The sequence below is a fragment of the Jatropha curcas genome, chromosome 8 (genome assembly GCF_041381405.1).
Source record: "Jatropha curcas cultivar XTBG-Jc1 chromosome 8, XTBG_Jcur_1.0, whole genome shotgun sequence".
NCBI lineage: Eukaryota > Viridiplantae > Streptophyta > Magnoliopsida > Malpighiales > Euphorbiaceae > Jatropha > Jatropha curcas.
The window spans coordinates 3,382,392-3,398,788 of record NC_143158.1 but is presented as its reverse complement, the minus strand read 5'-3'; the positions used below and the strand labels follow the sequence as shown (position 1 = coordinate 3,398,788).

The 16,397-nt window shown below is 34.8% G+C and overlaps 1 protein-coding gene across 2 annotated transcripts; it reads left to right on the top strand.

The window, feature by feature from the left end:
- Positions 1-1,046: 1,046 nt before the first annotated feature.
- ATMIN7 (HOPM interactor 7) lies at positions 1,047-16,235 on the top strand. Of its 2 annotated transcripts, none has more exons than XM_012221759.4 (34): positions 1,047-1,222; positions 1,388-1,496; positions 1,636-1,711; positions 1,807-2,056; positions 2,232-2,353; positions 2,429-2,487; positions 3,693-3,750; positions 3,831-3,915; positions 4,020-4,226; positions 4,487-4,545; positions 4,642-4,711; positions 4,793-4,861; positions 5,417-5,539; positions 5,643-5,696; positions 5,816-5,904; positions 6,045-6,141; positions 6,233-6,331; positions 6,434-6,634; positions 6,769-6,879; positions 6,958-7,142; positions 8,533-9,156; positions 9,351-9,768; positions 10,598-10,837; positions 10,966-11,089; positions 11,192-11,340; positions 11,633-11,989; positions 12,338-12,504; positions 12,594-12,868; positions 13,262-13,419; positions 14,268-14,384; positions 14,662-14,798; positions 14,964-15,297; positions 15,538-15,633; positions 15,900-16,235. In XM_012221759.4, the coding sequence occupies exons 2-34, from the start codon at positions 1,394-1,396 to the stop codon at positions 15,960-15,962; spliced, it is 5,376 nt and encodes a 1,791-aa protein (XP_012077149.1). In that variant the 5' UTR covers positions 1,047-1,222; positions 1,388-1,393; the 3' UTR covers positions 15,963-16,235. The 2 variants fall into 2 exon arrangements, with proteins under 2 accessions (XP_012077149.1, XP_012077147.1); XM_012221757.4 differs by having other exon boundaries at positions 1,383-1,496.
- The last annotated feature ends 162 nt before the right edge of the window (positions 16,236-16,397 follow it).

Below are 16,397 nucleotides of genomic sequence, written 5' to 3'. Positions count from 1 at the left end.
TGTTTAGTCATTGAATTTCAAAGCATTAACATCTAAGTTGTCCATTGACCTGTTTATAACACAATTTTGAAATTAGATTAATGATAAAAATTTTATTTTTTTCTTTTGAAGTTTTATAATTATGCTGCAAATTTTTCTAAATAAATTAATATACCCTAATCTTTAAAATTTTATTGCAATTGTATCCATTTATCAAAATTACACCATCAGTTTTTGCAATGGACGTGATATAAAGTGTTGTGCTGAATTTGCGTTCGGAGATGAGTGATTGGAAAAAAAATATAATATTTTACTGCAGAGTAAAAATTCAAAGTTAGGAGGCAAAATAAAAAGTTTTCAAAATTAAGGGACTAAATGAAAACAATTACTATATTTTATGTGGCAAATAGAAAACTTTTGGAGTTAGCTCCCAGCGTCCTTTACCTCCCCCACTCGCAGTACATATTTCATTTTAATATAAAATGGGTACAGTTGCAATTATTTTGAAAAATTAGCATAAAATAGTATTGTTTAGAAACTTGAATATGATTGTAATTTTTGAAAAGTTAGAGATTTTTTTTCCATATTAAGCCTTACAACTATAATTTAGAAGGTAATAAATACTAAAGCTGCACAACAAGATCCACTTGATTCACTATAAATTAACGAAAATTTTTATGATCGAAAGGTTTCGAACTTGAAATTTTCAGTTATTCACATAAGATATTGTTAACAATTGTTAACTAGATAATTGATTGAAAAACTTTCAACTATTAAAAACGAACTCGTGATGAAATTATCTAATATAATTTAGTTCAATTTTAAACACTTTAATTGAATAAACATCGAATTAAACTATTTTAAAAACAATTTTATAGAATTTAAATTGACAAAACCATTTAAAAAGAAAAATAAATTGTATAAAAGCTATAATTTAGTGCAATTTGGTTTGGTTTTTAACGGTTTAAACCGTTAAAAAGACCTAAGATTAAGTCGTCGTAATTTGTAATGCTTGTAAGGCCAAATTACGGTTTTTAACTAGAACGAGGGTCTAAATTGCAAAAGTTCAGCTTAACCAGGTAGCTCCTTTCCTTGTAATCAAATCCGGGCATCGTTCGGGCTCCGCGCGACTGCCCCCCGTAGTGACAGCAACTCTGAGAAAGAGAGATCCACTCGACTCCCTCTCTTCTCAATTTCCAGATCTCTACCCATCATTTCTTACTACTAATCCAATCCAAACAAGGTATTATTCCCTCTCTCCTTCCCCTTTCATTTCTCATTACCTCGCCAAATATAACGGTCTCTGCTTTTTCGATCTCCTGTTTCGATCTATGGTTTCATCATTTCTTAGCTGAATTCGCCAGCACTAGCTGTTCTGTACCTGATTTGATTGGTCCTTGTAGAATAGATAGAGATGGCTGCTGGAGGTTTTGTGAGCCGAGCATTCGAGTCAATGCTCAAGGAATGTTCGGGCAAGAAGTATTCCGATCTTCAAAAGGCTATTCAAAGTTACATCGGTTAGTTTCTGGATCTCTAATTATGCTTCCATTTTCGTTTTAAGTCTGGTTCTTCTTCTTCTAATCATGTTAGTCATTTTTCTTTTCAATCCTTATTAGTGCAATGACAATGTTCTTGTTTCAATTTATGTTCCTTCAGATAGTACCAAATTGGCGAATCAGCAATCTAAATCAAGCGAAACAAATCAAGCATTGTCAGTGGCTGGAGCTGAGGGGTCTGTATCTGAATATTAATTGTTAGTGACCAAATAAATAAAACGCTTGAATGAAAATTTTAAGTATAGTAAATTATTTTATTCTTTCTTCACAGTTCAGTTGAACTAGAAGGTGGAGCTGCAAAAGCCGGAACACAATCAGATCAGTCAGGAACTGTTCCACAGACTTCTGAGGAAGCACAGAGTGCTAAACCAGTGGGTAACATCGGAAACATCACAGTTGCATTAGCAAATGCTGGGCAGACATTAGATGGAGCTGAAGCAGAGCTTGTTTTGAATCCGCTTCGTCTTGCATTTGAGACAAAGAATTTAAAAATCTTGGAACCTGCTTTGGATTGTCTTCATGTATGTTAACTCACTTCATTGATACTTGCTTAAAACAAATTTTCACAGTTTTACTTATGATGGCTTGCATAAAGTCCGTACGTTTCATCAAGAAAGCCAATGTTGCAAAATAATTGCCTATGGTATTGCTGCTCATGGTCACTGTAACTTAACTAAAAAACTTCTGTAAACACAGAAACTCATTGCTTATGAACATTTAGAGGGGGATCCTGGCCTAGAAGGTGGTAAAAATGTCCCGCTGTTTACTGACATTCTGAACATGGTTTGCAATTGTGTTGATAATTCTTCACCTGACAGGTATGTATATGTGAATGTGAATGCTATTAACATCTTCCTAGATATATTTTTCTTGATTTTGATGGCCACATGCAGTACAATTTTGCAAGTGCTAAAGGTGCTTCTGACTGCAGTGGCATCCACAAAATTTAGAGGTATGTTGCTTAGGGTAACAACAGAATCATTTTTCGTATTATTTTGGCTAGAGGAACATATTTGCTGTTTTCTTCTGCATGCTAGTATATGCAGAAATGCCAACTTCGGTATTAGGGAGAAGCTGTCATGTATGATAGGTTTGGGTAGTCTACATGTGTGAATTTTATGGAGGGTTGATTCCTGGGGATTTTATATTTGAAACTAGTGATGAATGTGGCTGGTGTTTGTGATCTGAATGCAATTGGTGAATAATGTTTTCTGTGCTACAATTTGATGAACTGAAAGAAGCTAGGTTTCCGCTTTTCTGGGACAGACAATACGTGTAGGGGGTTTAGAGGGCATTTGGTTGGCTACTAACTGGAGAATCTGAAAAAGTAGACAGGCTACACCACTTCAGGCATTTAAGATTTCAACCATGTAGGGATTTGTTGGATGATGCAAAATAACCACGATAGCTGGAATTTTACTTTCTGTGAACAGTACTGATAACTTAAAGGATGAAAAGAGGATGGAGAAAGGAGCAAAAAATAATAACAACAACAATAATAATAACATGCAAGTTGATACTTGCATCATGAACTTGACAAATTCTCCATAAACTATTCTAGTAAGTCTTGAAGTATAACGGGCATATGTAGACTTAACTTGAGTTATTTAATGAGATTAGGATTCTTTAAACCACAACAGCTACGGATCTTAACTAGAAAAAACCTGACATAAAACAAGGAGCAAAAGTAAGATCCAATTATGTAAAAAATACTTAAGACCCATTTGCCATAACTAAGGTTTGTTCTAACAGTGGATAGAAGGTTACCAATACATCATTGACTAAAGCAAGAATGACATGCAACCAACATTTATTATTTGGCTGAATGTTTTCTCAGCCAAAGAGGTGAAGAATTGCTGCTCCAGATTGTACTGGCCTATAGGACAATATTTGCTCTTTATACTTATCATTTTGGCATGTCAGGCTATCTCAACTTTTTTTTGAGTCATTCTTGTCAACTAATTTGCACTCAGCATATTTTAACTTCATTTAATTAGATACAGCATCTGTTAAGCATGCTTGCCTATGCTCACACATGATTACAGTTTTTCAGCAAATTGTTGTTGCATTTGTTGATATTATTATAATTATTTCGGCTGAAGTTTTCCATCAATAAAATTCATTGAATTATTCAGCTGACACCCGTCTTACATGCAGTTCATGGGGAGCCTTTGTTGGGAGTAATCAGAATATGCTACAATATTGCCTTGCACAGGTTCTTATTATGTAGTTATGTGAATGATAATGTGATATCAACTTGGAGTACCACTCATGTTTTACAGTTTGGATGTGTAGCAAGAGCCCCATAAATCAAGCAACATCAAAGGCAATGCTGACACAGATGATCAGCATTGTATTCAGGAGAATGGAATCTGATCCTGTACGAAGAGTAAATTATCTTTATTTCTATGTCTACAATTTGTTAAACAGAGCAAACATTAGTTGGTTCTGCTTGTAACTAATAAAGCCAACAATGTCCAACAGCAAATTGAGGTTTCTACTTCATCTAGTTCAGCTGGGGATGTAGAATCTACTTCAACTGAGAAATTGGCTGCAAAAGTTGAAGAGACTCCAAATGTGGACCAAAGCGAGGAAGGCGTTACTTTGGGTGATGCACTTAACCAGATTAAAGAGACATCTCTTGCATCCGTTGAGGAACTCCAGAATCTTGCTGGGGGTGCTGATATTAAGGTGTATCTTTTTGTCCATTCTAATTATTTTAAATTACTTATCACAATGAATTCTCTTTTTGAAAAATAAATCTTATGATTCTTTGTGCATAACTAATGCCTTTTATCTGTTTTTTATTGTGTGATTACTTATTAGTTATTTCCCCATTTTTAGTAAATTAGCAAACTATTGGTCATTGCTAATGTTGGATATATTTGTACCAAGTTTTGCTGGTTGATTTGTGGTGTTCATGAGATTGTATTTTTTAATATGTTATACAGGGTCTGGAGGCTGTTCTTGACAAAGCTGTGCAAATTGAAGATGGTAAAAAGATGACACGGTATGGTTCAGATACGTGATTTCTTAGTCAGGGTGATTAAGTATTTTGCAATCTATTCATTGACTTTAAAACTTTTACTTTCATCAACAATTAAAGAGGAATGGACCTAGAGAGCATGAGCATTGGACAACGGGATGCATTACTGGTATTTCGCACCCTTTGCAAGGTTGGTTTCTCATGATTTTTATTGCATTTTTGTTTGCACTTTCAATGCATTCCAATAATTGTTTAAATGTGATGTTTACAGATGGGTATGAAGGAAGATAATGATGAAGTTACAACCAAGACAAGGATTTTGTCTCTAGAGCTTCTGCAGGTTAATTTATGTGTTTTTCTGAATGGTTTGATTGATTTTTACAGCATAATGAAGCAGAGCCTTATCCCAGACTCTGGTAGCTATTCGACATCTATACTCTGATTCACTCGATTTATTAATTTTCGACTTTCATGCTTCTAATATCATCCCAGTTCTAGTATTCCGCGGTCCTGTTTTGATCTAATTAATGTTTTGATTCATAAGAGAGTCAAAGATTAAAAAAATTGAAGCAAAGAAGATTGCTTCATATAAGTATTGTTTTGTGACATCTACCTTATCAAACTAATATTTGCCGTGATATCTGTGTGCCACTAAGAATTGATTTATTTTTAGTATAAGTTTACAACAAATACTTCACTTTTCCTCCACATTGGAGAAACTTTCAGCATATGTTCCATGTCCAAAATATGGGACAAAAGCAAATTGTCATTTGTTCTTCTTCATCCTTATGAAAAGCAAAGTGAGGAAAGGACGGCTTAAATCTTCAAGCTGTTGTCTTGCATATTTGGTCATTTGTGAATGTCTATCTAAAATATTTGTGACCTTTTATTGCAGGGTTTGTTAGAAGGAGTCAGTCATTCATTTACAAAGAACTTCCATTTTATTGACTCTGTGAAAGCATATCTTTCATATGCTTTGTTGCGGGCCTCAGTTTCACAGTCTTCTGTCATATTTCAGGTTTTTTAAATCTAATGGTCAACTTTCTTTTCTACATCCAATGTGCAAAAATCTGCTGTGAAATTATTATTTTTCTTTTCATCTTGTCTCTTTTTCATTGCAGTATGCAACTGGAATCTTCTCAGTTCTTCTGTTGCGCTTCAGGGAAAGTCTTAAAGTATGTATTTTATGTTGGTGATTTGTTACAGTTAATTTTTTGCAATGACATTATTTTGATATATTTACTTTGTTTCGCTGCATTTTTCAATAAGTCATGCATACAAATCTTTTTTTCAGGGTGAAGTTGGTGTCTTTTTTCCATTGATAGTTCTACGATCATTGGATGGCTCAGAATGTCCTATTAACCAAAAAATGAGTGTTCTTCGGTAATAATGTTTTCTTGCTATTGTGTGTGTTTTGCAATTACTCTTTTTTTTTTTTTTTTTTTTGGCTTCAAAATTTTCTTCACAGTTATGTTATTTTTCTTATTTCCTATATCATCTTCTGATCCATTGTAGTTTTGCAGGATGCTTGAGAAAGTGTGCAAGGATCCTCAAATGCTTGTTGATGTATATGTGAACTATGACTGTGATCTTGAGGCACCAAACTTGTTTGAACGCATGGTATTACTGAGTTTATTTCATCCTATTCTTTATTTTATGCGTTCAAAATGATTTCGACCTATTTATTGTCATCTTCTTGCTTATCATATAGGTAACCACTCTGTCCAAAATAGCTCAAGGAACTCAAAGTGCAGATCCAAATTCTGTTGCTTTATCACAGGCTAACTCAATTAAAGGCTCATCACTTCAGGTATGTTCCTTTCTGGTTAAACAGACCATTCCTTTCTGCACTTCTTCTGCTACTATATTAGGAGAAGAAGTTGGATGACTCTTTCTTCTTTGATCTTTCCAGTGTTTAGTGAATGTGCTTAAATCACTAGTTGATTGGGAGAAGTTATGTAGAGAATCTGAAAAGAAGAGTAAAAGATCTGAGTACCTTGAAGAAGAGATTTCAGCTGGAGAACCTGGTGAGATAAAAAGCAGGGAAGATGGGCCCAATAACTTTGAAAAGGCTAAGGCTCACAAATCTACAATGGAAGCTGCTATTGGAGAGGTGAGTGATCTTGTGCTATCTTTACAAGTGTGATTCAACAATGTTGCTGATACTTGGAATTTGTTGGGCCTGTCTCTTTAGTTGCCATGTATAATCAGAACTCAGGAACTCACTGACAATCTGTTGTATTGCAGTTCAACCGGCAGCCTGTTAAGGGCATAGAGTATTTGATATCAAATAAGCTGGTGGAAAATAATCCTATTTCAGTCGCACAATTTCTAAGAAGTACTCCCAATTTGAACAAGGTGGAATGCCTATACTCTGTAATATTAAATTTAATGTTGATTTGGGTTTGCATAAGTGTAATCATTAATGATTTGCAGACTGTTATTGGTGATTTTTTGGGTCAACATGAGGAGTTTCCCCTTGCTGTCATGCATGCTTATGTGGATTCCATGAAGTTTTCCGGAATGAAGTTTGACACTGCAATTCGTGAATTTCTTAAAGGGTTCCGACTTCCTGGAGAAGCTCAAAAGATAGATCGCATCATGGAAAAGTTTGCAGAAAGGTAATGATTTGGTTCAAGAACATCTGTTTGTATGTGTTTCTATGTAAATGTATTCATTTTTTTTTTCCTATTTATTATTCAATCAGGTTTTTTTTTTTTTTTTCTTTGCTATTGTAAACAATGCATCATTTTATATGCATGGCATTATCTGGTTTGTTTTGATCTTGCTTGCTTCAGTGCTTACTTGACTCTCCAATCTCCTTATGGTTTAAACTTTTTCCTGACTGAAGTTGAACCCCTTGCCATGATTAAACTCTGCAAGAATTCCACTTTTCATCCTGCAGACCCTTCTCTCTCAATTCTTTTTTAGGTCTGCGTAATCTAATATAGGATGAAAACCTGTTATACAATCAAAGTCTGTTATTCTAATTGTCCTTTGTATATTGATCAGTTTCTATTTTTTCCTAATTTTCATATTACCTTCAATTCACTATTTGACTTTTCTCATGAGAGCTAGCAGTTTCTGTTTCTCTATCTTGTTTTATGGAGCTTGGATTTCCATGCAGTGAGATATAATTTGCACAATCGTAGTTTTGGAAGTTGGCTTGGATCTTTTATATAAATCTTGCACATTTTTCTTTTACATTTTGGAGGTGTTTGGTTGCTAGAATCATTTGAGAAATTGACTTGAGAATGAAAAACATCAGTGTTTGGTTTGACCCATGAACATTACATTCCTGGCAAATTCCTGGATTCATGGATATGACCTTTACTTTCGCATGTACGTAGGAAAGTATTTTTCCATCTAAAGAGGTGTGGAAGTTGCATTACCATGTGGATGAAAATTGAGGACATTATTACTCTTATAAAAATAATTTGCTAATCAATTTTGGCCAAAATTTTTCTAAATTTCATTCTTCATAATATATTTTAATCGTCATTATGTTATATTTATTGATTATTTTTGAATAATATTTGTATTCAATATTAATTTGTTATTAGAAAAAATTTTAGTGAGTTGATGCTTATATTGATATTGTAAAATTTTAGAATATGAAAAAAAGCATACATAAATTGAGGTTATTAATGTAATTTATATTTTTTCATCATAAATTAATTGAACTCAATTATTATATATTCTTAGAAAAATAATCGTTTATAACCAAATATAATGATTCAATATTCCTATACTCGCTTTCCTTGAAATATACTTTCCTAGAAAATTTCAAGTAAATTTTTCATGGGAATGTTGAATTCGAATAACCAAATGCACTCTTTGTTTTGTTTTTATTTAGTGGGCTTTTTTTTTTTTGTCATTCGCTGGTTGATAAAGAAAATGCTTTGGTTAGAACTGAATGTAATTCAGGCATCAAAATGCTTAGTTTACATTGCCTGTTATTTCTGTTACTTAATGCCTTTATCTGTTGTGACTGTGTTCTGTTTCTGCCAGGTATTGTGCAGATAATCCAGGTCTTTTCAAAAATGCAGACACCGCATATGTTCTTGCATATGCAGTTATAATGCTGAATACTGATGCCCATAATCCACTGGTGTGGCCTAAAATGTCTAAGTCTGATTTTATACGCATGAATGTGATGAATGATGCTGAAGATTGTGCCCCAACAGATCTATTGGAAGAGATCTATGACTCCATTGTTAAAGAAGAAATAAAAATGAAAGATGATGCAGCTGATATTGGCAAAAGCAGACAAAAATCAGAAAGTGAAGAGAGAGGCCACCTTGTCAATATTCTGAATCTGGCTCTCCCCAAAAGAAAGTCATCAGCTGATGCCAAGTCTGAGAGTGAAGCTATAATTAAGCAGACACAAGCAATATTCCGGAAGCAAGGAGCAAGAAGAGGAATTTTCCATACTGTACAACAGATTGAAATTATAAGGCCTATGGTTGAAGCTGTAGGATGGCCTCTGCTTGCTACTTTCTCTGTGACCATGGAGGAAGGTGAAAACAAGCCAAGGGTGGTCCTCTGCATGGAGGGGTTTAAAGCTGGGATACACATTACACATGTTCTGGGAATGGATACCATGCGCTATGCTTTCTTAACATCATTGGTCCGGTAAGATCCTTTTTGGCATCTTGTACAGTCTATTTCTTTCCTTTTCTTTTGTTGTCTTCTGCATTTTAAGCATTCTGCTTCTATGCTTTGCTTTTGATTATTCTTTGATAACTGGTTGGAATGGTATTTCAATTATCTGAAAAAACAATGACTACGATGATGTTGATATCTAATGTTGTGAATTTCTATGCCAGATTTACTTTCTTGCATGCCCCGAAGGAAATGCGGAGTAAAAATGTTGAAGCTTTGCGGACTTTACTTGCACTATCGGACTCAGAAACTGATTCCCTTCAGGACACATGGAATGCAGTTTTGGAATGTGTTTCTCGGCTTGAATTTATTACTTCAACTCCTGCTATTGCTGCAACTGTCATGCATGGATCAAACCAGATTTCCAGGGATGCTATTCTTCAATCCCTAAGAGAACTGGCTGGGAAACCTGCTGAACAAGTTTTTGTCAATAGTGTTAAATTGCCCAGTGATTCTGTTGTGGAATTCTTCACTGCTCTCTGTGGTGTATCAGCTGAGGAATTAAAACAGACTCCTGCTCGTGTTTTCAGTTTGCAAAAGCTTGTTGAGATCAGTTATTACAATATGGCTCGTATACGAATGGTATGTCCTCTTTTCACCAAACTCCTTTACTTTTTCATCAGTAGATGTCATGTGGAATTGAATGTGTGATCATTTTATGCTTGCTGGTAATTGGTCTATATCTATCTGATTGCTGCATTCAAGTCATGTTCTCCACTTAATTCCATGTAATCCATTATAGACATTTTTCTTGCCTGAGGTGGTTATGGTAGCCTGGTAACTTCAATAACTTGGTAAATCTTTCTAGAACAAGAAAGATTTGAGAAGAATCTTTCTTTTTTTTTTTTGTTACAAAATATAGTCGTATAAGACCATTCACTCCCGACCAGCTGCTTCTGTTTTCTGTTTGTCATAGCCCCCATTGGTGCAGTAGCTTTGCAATTCCTGTTGTATGATAGTTCACGGTCAAACTTCAGATGTCATCACTCTTTAATAGGTTGACGCATGCGATTGCAAATAGCATGAATTTGCACCATTAATGATGATACATTGGTTCTCGTACTCTCTAGACTGGCTAATATTGGTTCACCATCTAACACAGCTTGCCTCTTCTGCTGATGTCTGTACAACATTGCTCTCATGTTTCCATGTATAAGTTAGGTAATACATAAGTTGGTCCTACATCATTTAGAAAAATGAATTGCTGCATGATCTGGCAAGTGTGCTTATAATTGTCAGCTTATTAGAACTTTGTTTCCAGGGACATTCGACAGTTCACTGTCTTCCTTTCTATCTTTGCTAACATTTTGGTTCATATTCTCAACTGTGCACTGTAGAGCATTCTTTTGCATGCCCCATATATTATTTGAACTTTTACAGTTTAGAAGTTTCTGTTGTTACTTTCTTCCAGGTCTGGGCTAGGATATGGTCTGTCCTTGCAAATCATTTTATTTCTGCTGGTAGCCATCGTGATGAGAAAATTGCCATGTATGCCATTGATTCACTAAGGCAGCTTGGTATGAAGTATCTGGAGCGTGCTGAGCTTGCGAATTTCACTTTCCAGAATGACATTCTGAAACCATTTGTTGTTCTTATGCGGAATAGTCGAAGTGATACCATACGGAGATTAATCGTTGACTGTATTGTTCAGGTACGCCTATTTAGCTTTTGGGGAATTTTTTTTTTTTCTTCTTTTGATATGATTGTTAACATTAAAGATCATTATATGTGAGCTGGCATACAGATTATTGGGAAATAATTGGCTGGTACTTATTGCAGATGATCAAATCTAAAGTTGGAAGCATAAAATCTGGATGGCGTAGTGTTTTTATGATTTTCACAGCAGCTGCAGATGATGAACTGGAGTCAATTGTGGAAAGTGCCTTTGAAAATGTTGAACAGGGTATGATTTTCTTCTTGTGGTTATTTCTTCCTTGATTTAATCAAGTTTCTTTCTAATTTTTGTCAGTTTTAGCATAATATCTAATACCATAGAGATTTGCAGTTATCTTGGAACACTTTGATCAGGTTGTTGGGGATTGTTTTATGGATTGTGTCAACTGTCTAATAAGGTTTGCCAATAATAAAACTTCTCACCGTATAAGTTTGAAGGCTATTGCACTTCTCCGCATATGCGAGGATCGGTTGGCAGAGGTTCGCATGTTACTCTTCACCTTATATGTCAATAAATTGATTTTGGGTATAGCTTTGCAACATGTGATAATGATTTTGTAGTTCCAGTGGATATTGTTCCTTTCTAAGCTTTTCCTCTTCCCTTTTCTCTTTTCTTCGCTCTTTGGACTACATGTATTTAGGTGTCATTTTAAAGGGAAATTTGATGAATTGTGCTTGGATTTTTCATAGACTTTATGTCCTCATCTAACTGGTTGTTTTGCTGACGGAAATGCTTTTTTTTGTAAATATTTCTAAATTGTTTCTGCTTTAGGGCCTCATACCTGGTGGTGCTCTGAAGCCCATTGATGATAATGTTTATGCAACCTTTGACATGACCGAGCACTATTGGTTCCCAATGCTAGCTGGTTTGTCAGATCTGACGTCGGATGCAAGACCTGAGGTCAGAAGTTGTGCATTAGAAGTTCTATTTGATTTACTGAATGAGAGAGGAAACAAGTTTTCAACATCATTTTGGGAGAGCATTTTCCATAGAGTCTTGTTTCCCATTTTTGATCATGTGAGACATGCTGGAAAGGAAAGCTTAATCTCTTCTGATGATGAATGGTTTCGAGAAACCAGCATTCATTCCCTTCAGTTATTGTGCAACCTTTTTAACACATTCTACAAGGTATTAATGAGCTGCTTCTTCCATCTCTCTTTTTCCAATAATCTGTTTAAGCTGTTCTTAAAGACTAGAGTTATTGAGCCCTAAGCGCATGAGGAAACTGATTATATTCCACATTAGAGATAGATTGGCTTTTGATGCAGAATTTACCAACCCCCCACCCCCTGCACAGGGTGGGCGGGGGCACTGCATTCTCCCTCTCTCATGTTCACACTTTTATTTGTTTGAATGAAGTTCTACCTCAATGTATTGATAAGCTTATAAAAAGATATCATTGGTTTAGTTGAAATTCTTTGCAGAAACCAAATTCTCCTTGTTCTATCTTTCTTAGCAGTATCTATATTCTTTCAGGAGGTCTGCTTCATGTTGCCTCCACTTCTGAGTTTGCTTCTGGATTGTGCAAAAAAGACTGATCAGACTGTGGTTTCCATCTCATTGGGTGCATTAGTGCATCTCATTGAAGTTGGAGGCCACCAGTTTAGTGAGAATGACTGGGAGACATTATTGAAAAGCATAAGGTGCATGTCTTATTATCTATGTTGATTTTCTGTTCTGGTAATCTTGTCTAATTATTTTTATGACTAATCAATTTCACTATGACAACTAGAGATGCTTCATATACAACACAACCGCTTGAGTTGCTTAATGCTTTGAGTTTCGAGAACCCCAAAAGCCCTAGGGTGCTAGCTGCAGATGCAGAGGTCACTACCAGTGATGTTGCAGATAACCATCTGCTTCCTAATGGTGATGATGGAAAGGTATCTCCTTTGGCATCTCCAAAAAGCTCTCGTGGTCATGGCATTGGAGGGAATCCTACTGCATTGGTCTTAGCAGATCACAGTCAAGAATCTGGTTTGCAGAGCAATTTGGATGCATCAGAAGGTTTGTTTCTCCAATCTTTTTAACGTACATTTTGCCAATTAAAGTGCAATGAGGTCAAGTAGTACAAGGGAATCCTTGGATTCCAAGCAGGCAAGAGAACAAAACAAGAAATATCTAACATTATTATATATGACAAAAATGTATATAGATATAATAAAAAGAGGAAGAGCAAAGGTAAAAAGATTGCAACAAATTTCAGGAGGCTAGCTTCTAAGGTGGCTTGAGAAAGAGAATCCTGACTAGAGGGGGAGAGGGTAACAGCCAGCTAAATGATTAGGGAATTTCTATAAATTCGTATTAATGTAATAAATTATTTGGCTGTGTGCTCAGGTGTAACATATGGTCCACTCTCTTTCTGTGTGCTTGAAAACTGAATATGTTTTATTCTTGTAGGTCTTCCATCACCATCAGGAAGATCGCATAAACCTGCAGAAATCCAAAGGAATCAAACGTTTGGTCAAAAAATAATGGACAATTTTTTCCTCAGGAATCTTACCTCCAAATCAAAGGCTCCTGCTTCAGACACCTCAGTACCATCATCTCCAACTAAGGTAGTGAGCATTTAGTTTTGCTTTACTCCCTCCATCCCATAATTTGTGTCCTGGTTTGACTTGCACTTGGATTAAGAAAATTTAGTTAATATGGTTAAACTATAATTTTTTGTTCTTTTTTTTTCCTGATATACCCTTATATTAGTATCCATAAAAATTAAATAATCCAATATTAAATTGTTCTTGAAATTAATCAAATATTTGATTAAATACATTTTTATTGGAAGATTAAAGATTGATATGTTAATTTGGTTTATATCAAGATTTAATTAATGACAATATAATAATTTGACTATTATATTTGTTGACGAAGAAACATATTAAATAAGGGTAAAATAGGAAACTTCAAATATTATTCACTTCTAAAAGAGGAAACAAGACAATAATTTTGGACGGATGAAAAAGGAAAATAGGACAAAAATTATGGGATGGAAGGGGTAACATTTTAAAGGCTATTTGTTTCATAGTAAGATGATCAGTTTCCAGATTTTTTGCTTCTGACATTTTTGGTTGCTTTCAGTTCATGTGTTCATAACCTTGCATTGTATAAAATATGAAGGAAGGGAATTTACAGAAGACAATATAGAAAGTGTTGACTCGTCATAGAGGGGGCCAAAAACCCAATTTACATGTTAAAAGACTTTTTGAAAATTGTTTCTAAATATGTTACTGATAACTGTTTTAATGTTGCATTTTTAAGTTTTCAAAATTCTCTGCTGGTTAAACGAAAGAAAATATTTTTAAAGCGGGGAAAAACTCATTACTTCCTCTATTTTGTGATGTTTTTCAAATGTTTTCCTCCTGCGTCCCTTTTCTCTGAATTCTTTTCTTGATATATGGCATTTTAGGTTCCTGATGCTTTGGAGGCTGATGCGAAAGATGAGGAGGAAAGTCCTCTTATGGCAACTATTAGGGGCAAATGCGTTACCCAGTTACTACTTCTTGGTGCTATTGATTGTATTCAGGTATAAACGTTAGTCTTCCATGTATTGGCGTTTTTATTTATGTTAATGTCCTTTTTCCATTTCCTTCTACAAAGCTATTTTAGATTTCTACTTCGTGCAAGCCAGAATCCTGTTAGAAGAGGTTTATGAATTTTTCAAACCCAGATTGTTGTGTTCTATTTAATCTCCCGTGGTATATTAATGTAAGGTGTAGCTTAAGGAGGGAAAATCTTATGGACAGTGAGAAATGTGTATTTTTTTTTTTTTTCTAATCACACCGACTTTCTAATATTTGCAGAAGAAGTACTGGAGCAAGTTAAAAGCACAACAAAAGGTTGCTATAATGGATATTTTATTATCCATGTTAGAATTTGCTGCTTCATATAATTCATATCCAAACCTTAGAACAAGAATGCAGCGAATTCCTGTTGAGAGGTGCGGGAAAAATATTTCTCAACTTATTTTTCTCTTTCCTTTTTTTTTTTTTTTTTTTTTTTTTTTTTTTTTTTTTTTTTTTTTCATTTTGATTCTTATAATTATTGCTTGTTTAAAGAATGTATTGGAAGAAATGATAATCATAATTAGCTTTTCTCTGGACAGGCCACCTCTAAACCTTCTCCGTCAAGAATTAGCGGGAACTAGTGTATATCTGGATGTGTTACAAAAAACTACTTCAGGTTTCCATGCCAACAAGGAACATCTTCCGGAATCTAATGTTTCTGAAGATGTTGGTATCACTTCAGTCAAAAATGATTCGAGTGTCATCAGTGATGCTGCTGTGGATAAGAAACTTGAAGGAGTAGCGGAAGAGAAATTAGTTTCTTTCTGTGAACAGGTACTCAGGGAAGCATCTGATCTCCAGTCCTCTGTAGGGGAGACTACTAATATGGATGTCCATCGAGTTCTGGAGTTACGGTCCCCAATCATTGTTAAGGTAGGGAATTGTTTTTAAATGTCTGCGACCTTTTTATAGTTATCCCGGTTATTTCCCCTCTTCCTCTTGTGGGGTATCTCAAGCAATTACAATTCTCCTTGCTGATCTTTTCATTGGAACAAGAGCAGAGTTGGGAATCTCTTACAATTCCTTACTTATGAGATGTTTACATAATTCTTTTCGCTGTTCATTTTTATTCACTGCTGTTCATGCAATTTTTTTGCCGATGTGATCTTCTAGGTACTGAGAGGCATGTGCTTCATGAACACTGAGATTTTCAGAAGGCATTTAAGAGACTTCTATCCTTTGCTTACTAAACTCGTGTGCTGCGATCAGGTATTTTCCAGTTCTGGAATAATCCCCATTTTTTCTAACTAGAAGCAACAGTTATTTCCTTGCAATGATTTCTTCAGTAGTACTTAAATGTCCTCATTTACTTGGACCTCCTGCATTTTTATTTTAAACTACAGAATCATTAGCAGTACTCTCATGGCTATCGAGAGGATTCATAATCCGTTACTTTTTATTTTTGACTATTAATTATCAAATATTGGAAGTGTAATTTTAATTATCACAAAATATTTTTCTCTGCCCTTGTTTAGATGGACATCCGTGGAGCACTCGGAGATCTTTTCAGGATGCAGTTAAAAGCTTTACTACCATAGTATTGTCAATAATCTAATGGTGTTCTCTTGGGGAATGATTTTCAGCTTTGCCTGCACATTCCAAATATGGGTGTCTAAGGTTTTCAGCTCATTTTTCCATTGAAACATTTCTTTTGCAGATTAAGTACCTTAGATGCCATTGTTTGTGTAAAGAGTTTAGGAAGAAAAAAAGAAAAAAGAAGATATAGGAATTCTTCTTGTATCGTTTAAAAATATATATATATATATATTTTTTTTTTTTTATTAAAGAAATGAGAGGTATTATAGTCGTCATTAATATGATCAATAATGCAAGCATAAATCAAACCCATCTGCAACTGCGTATATTGTTGCTTGGGATTTCTGCTTGCAGGCAACTAAAATGGCTATTTATAAGCTAAAGAATATGTATTTACAGCATTACGGTTGTCAATTGGTGATGTTCGATCTCCTTGG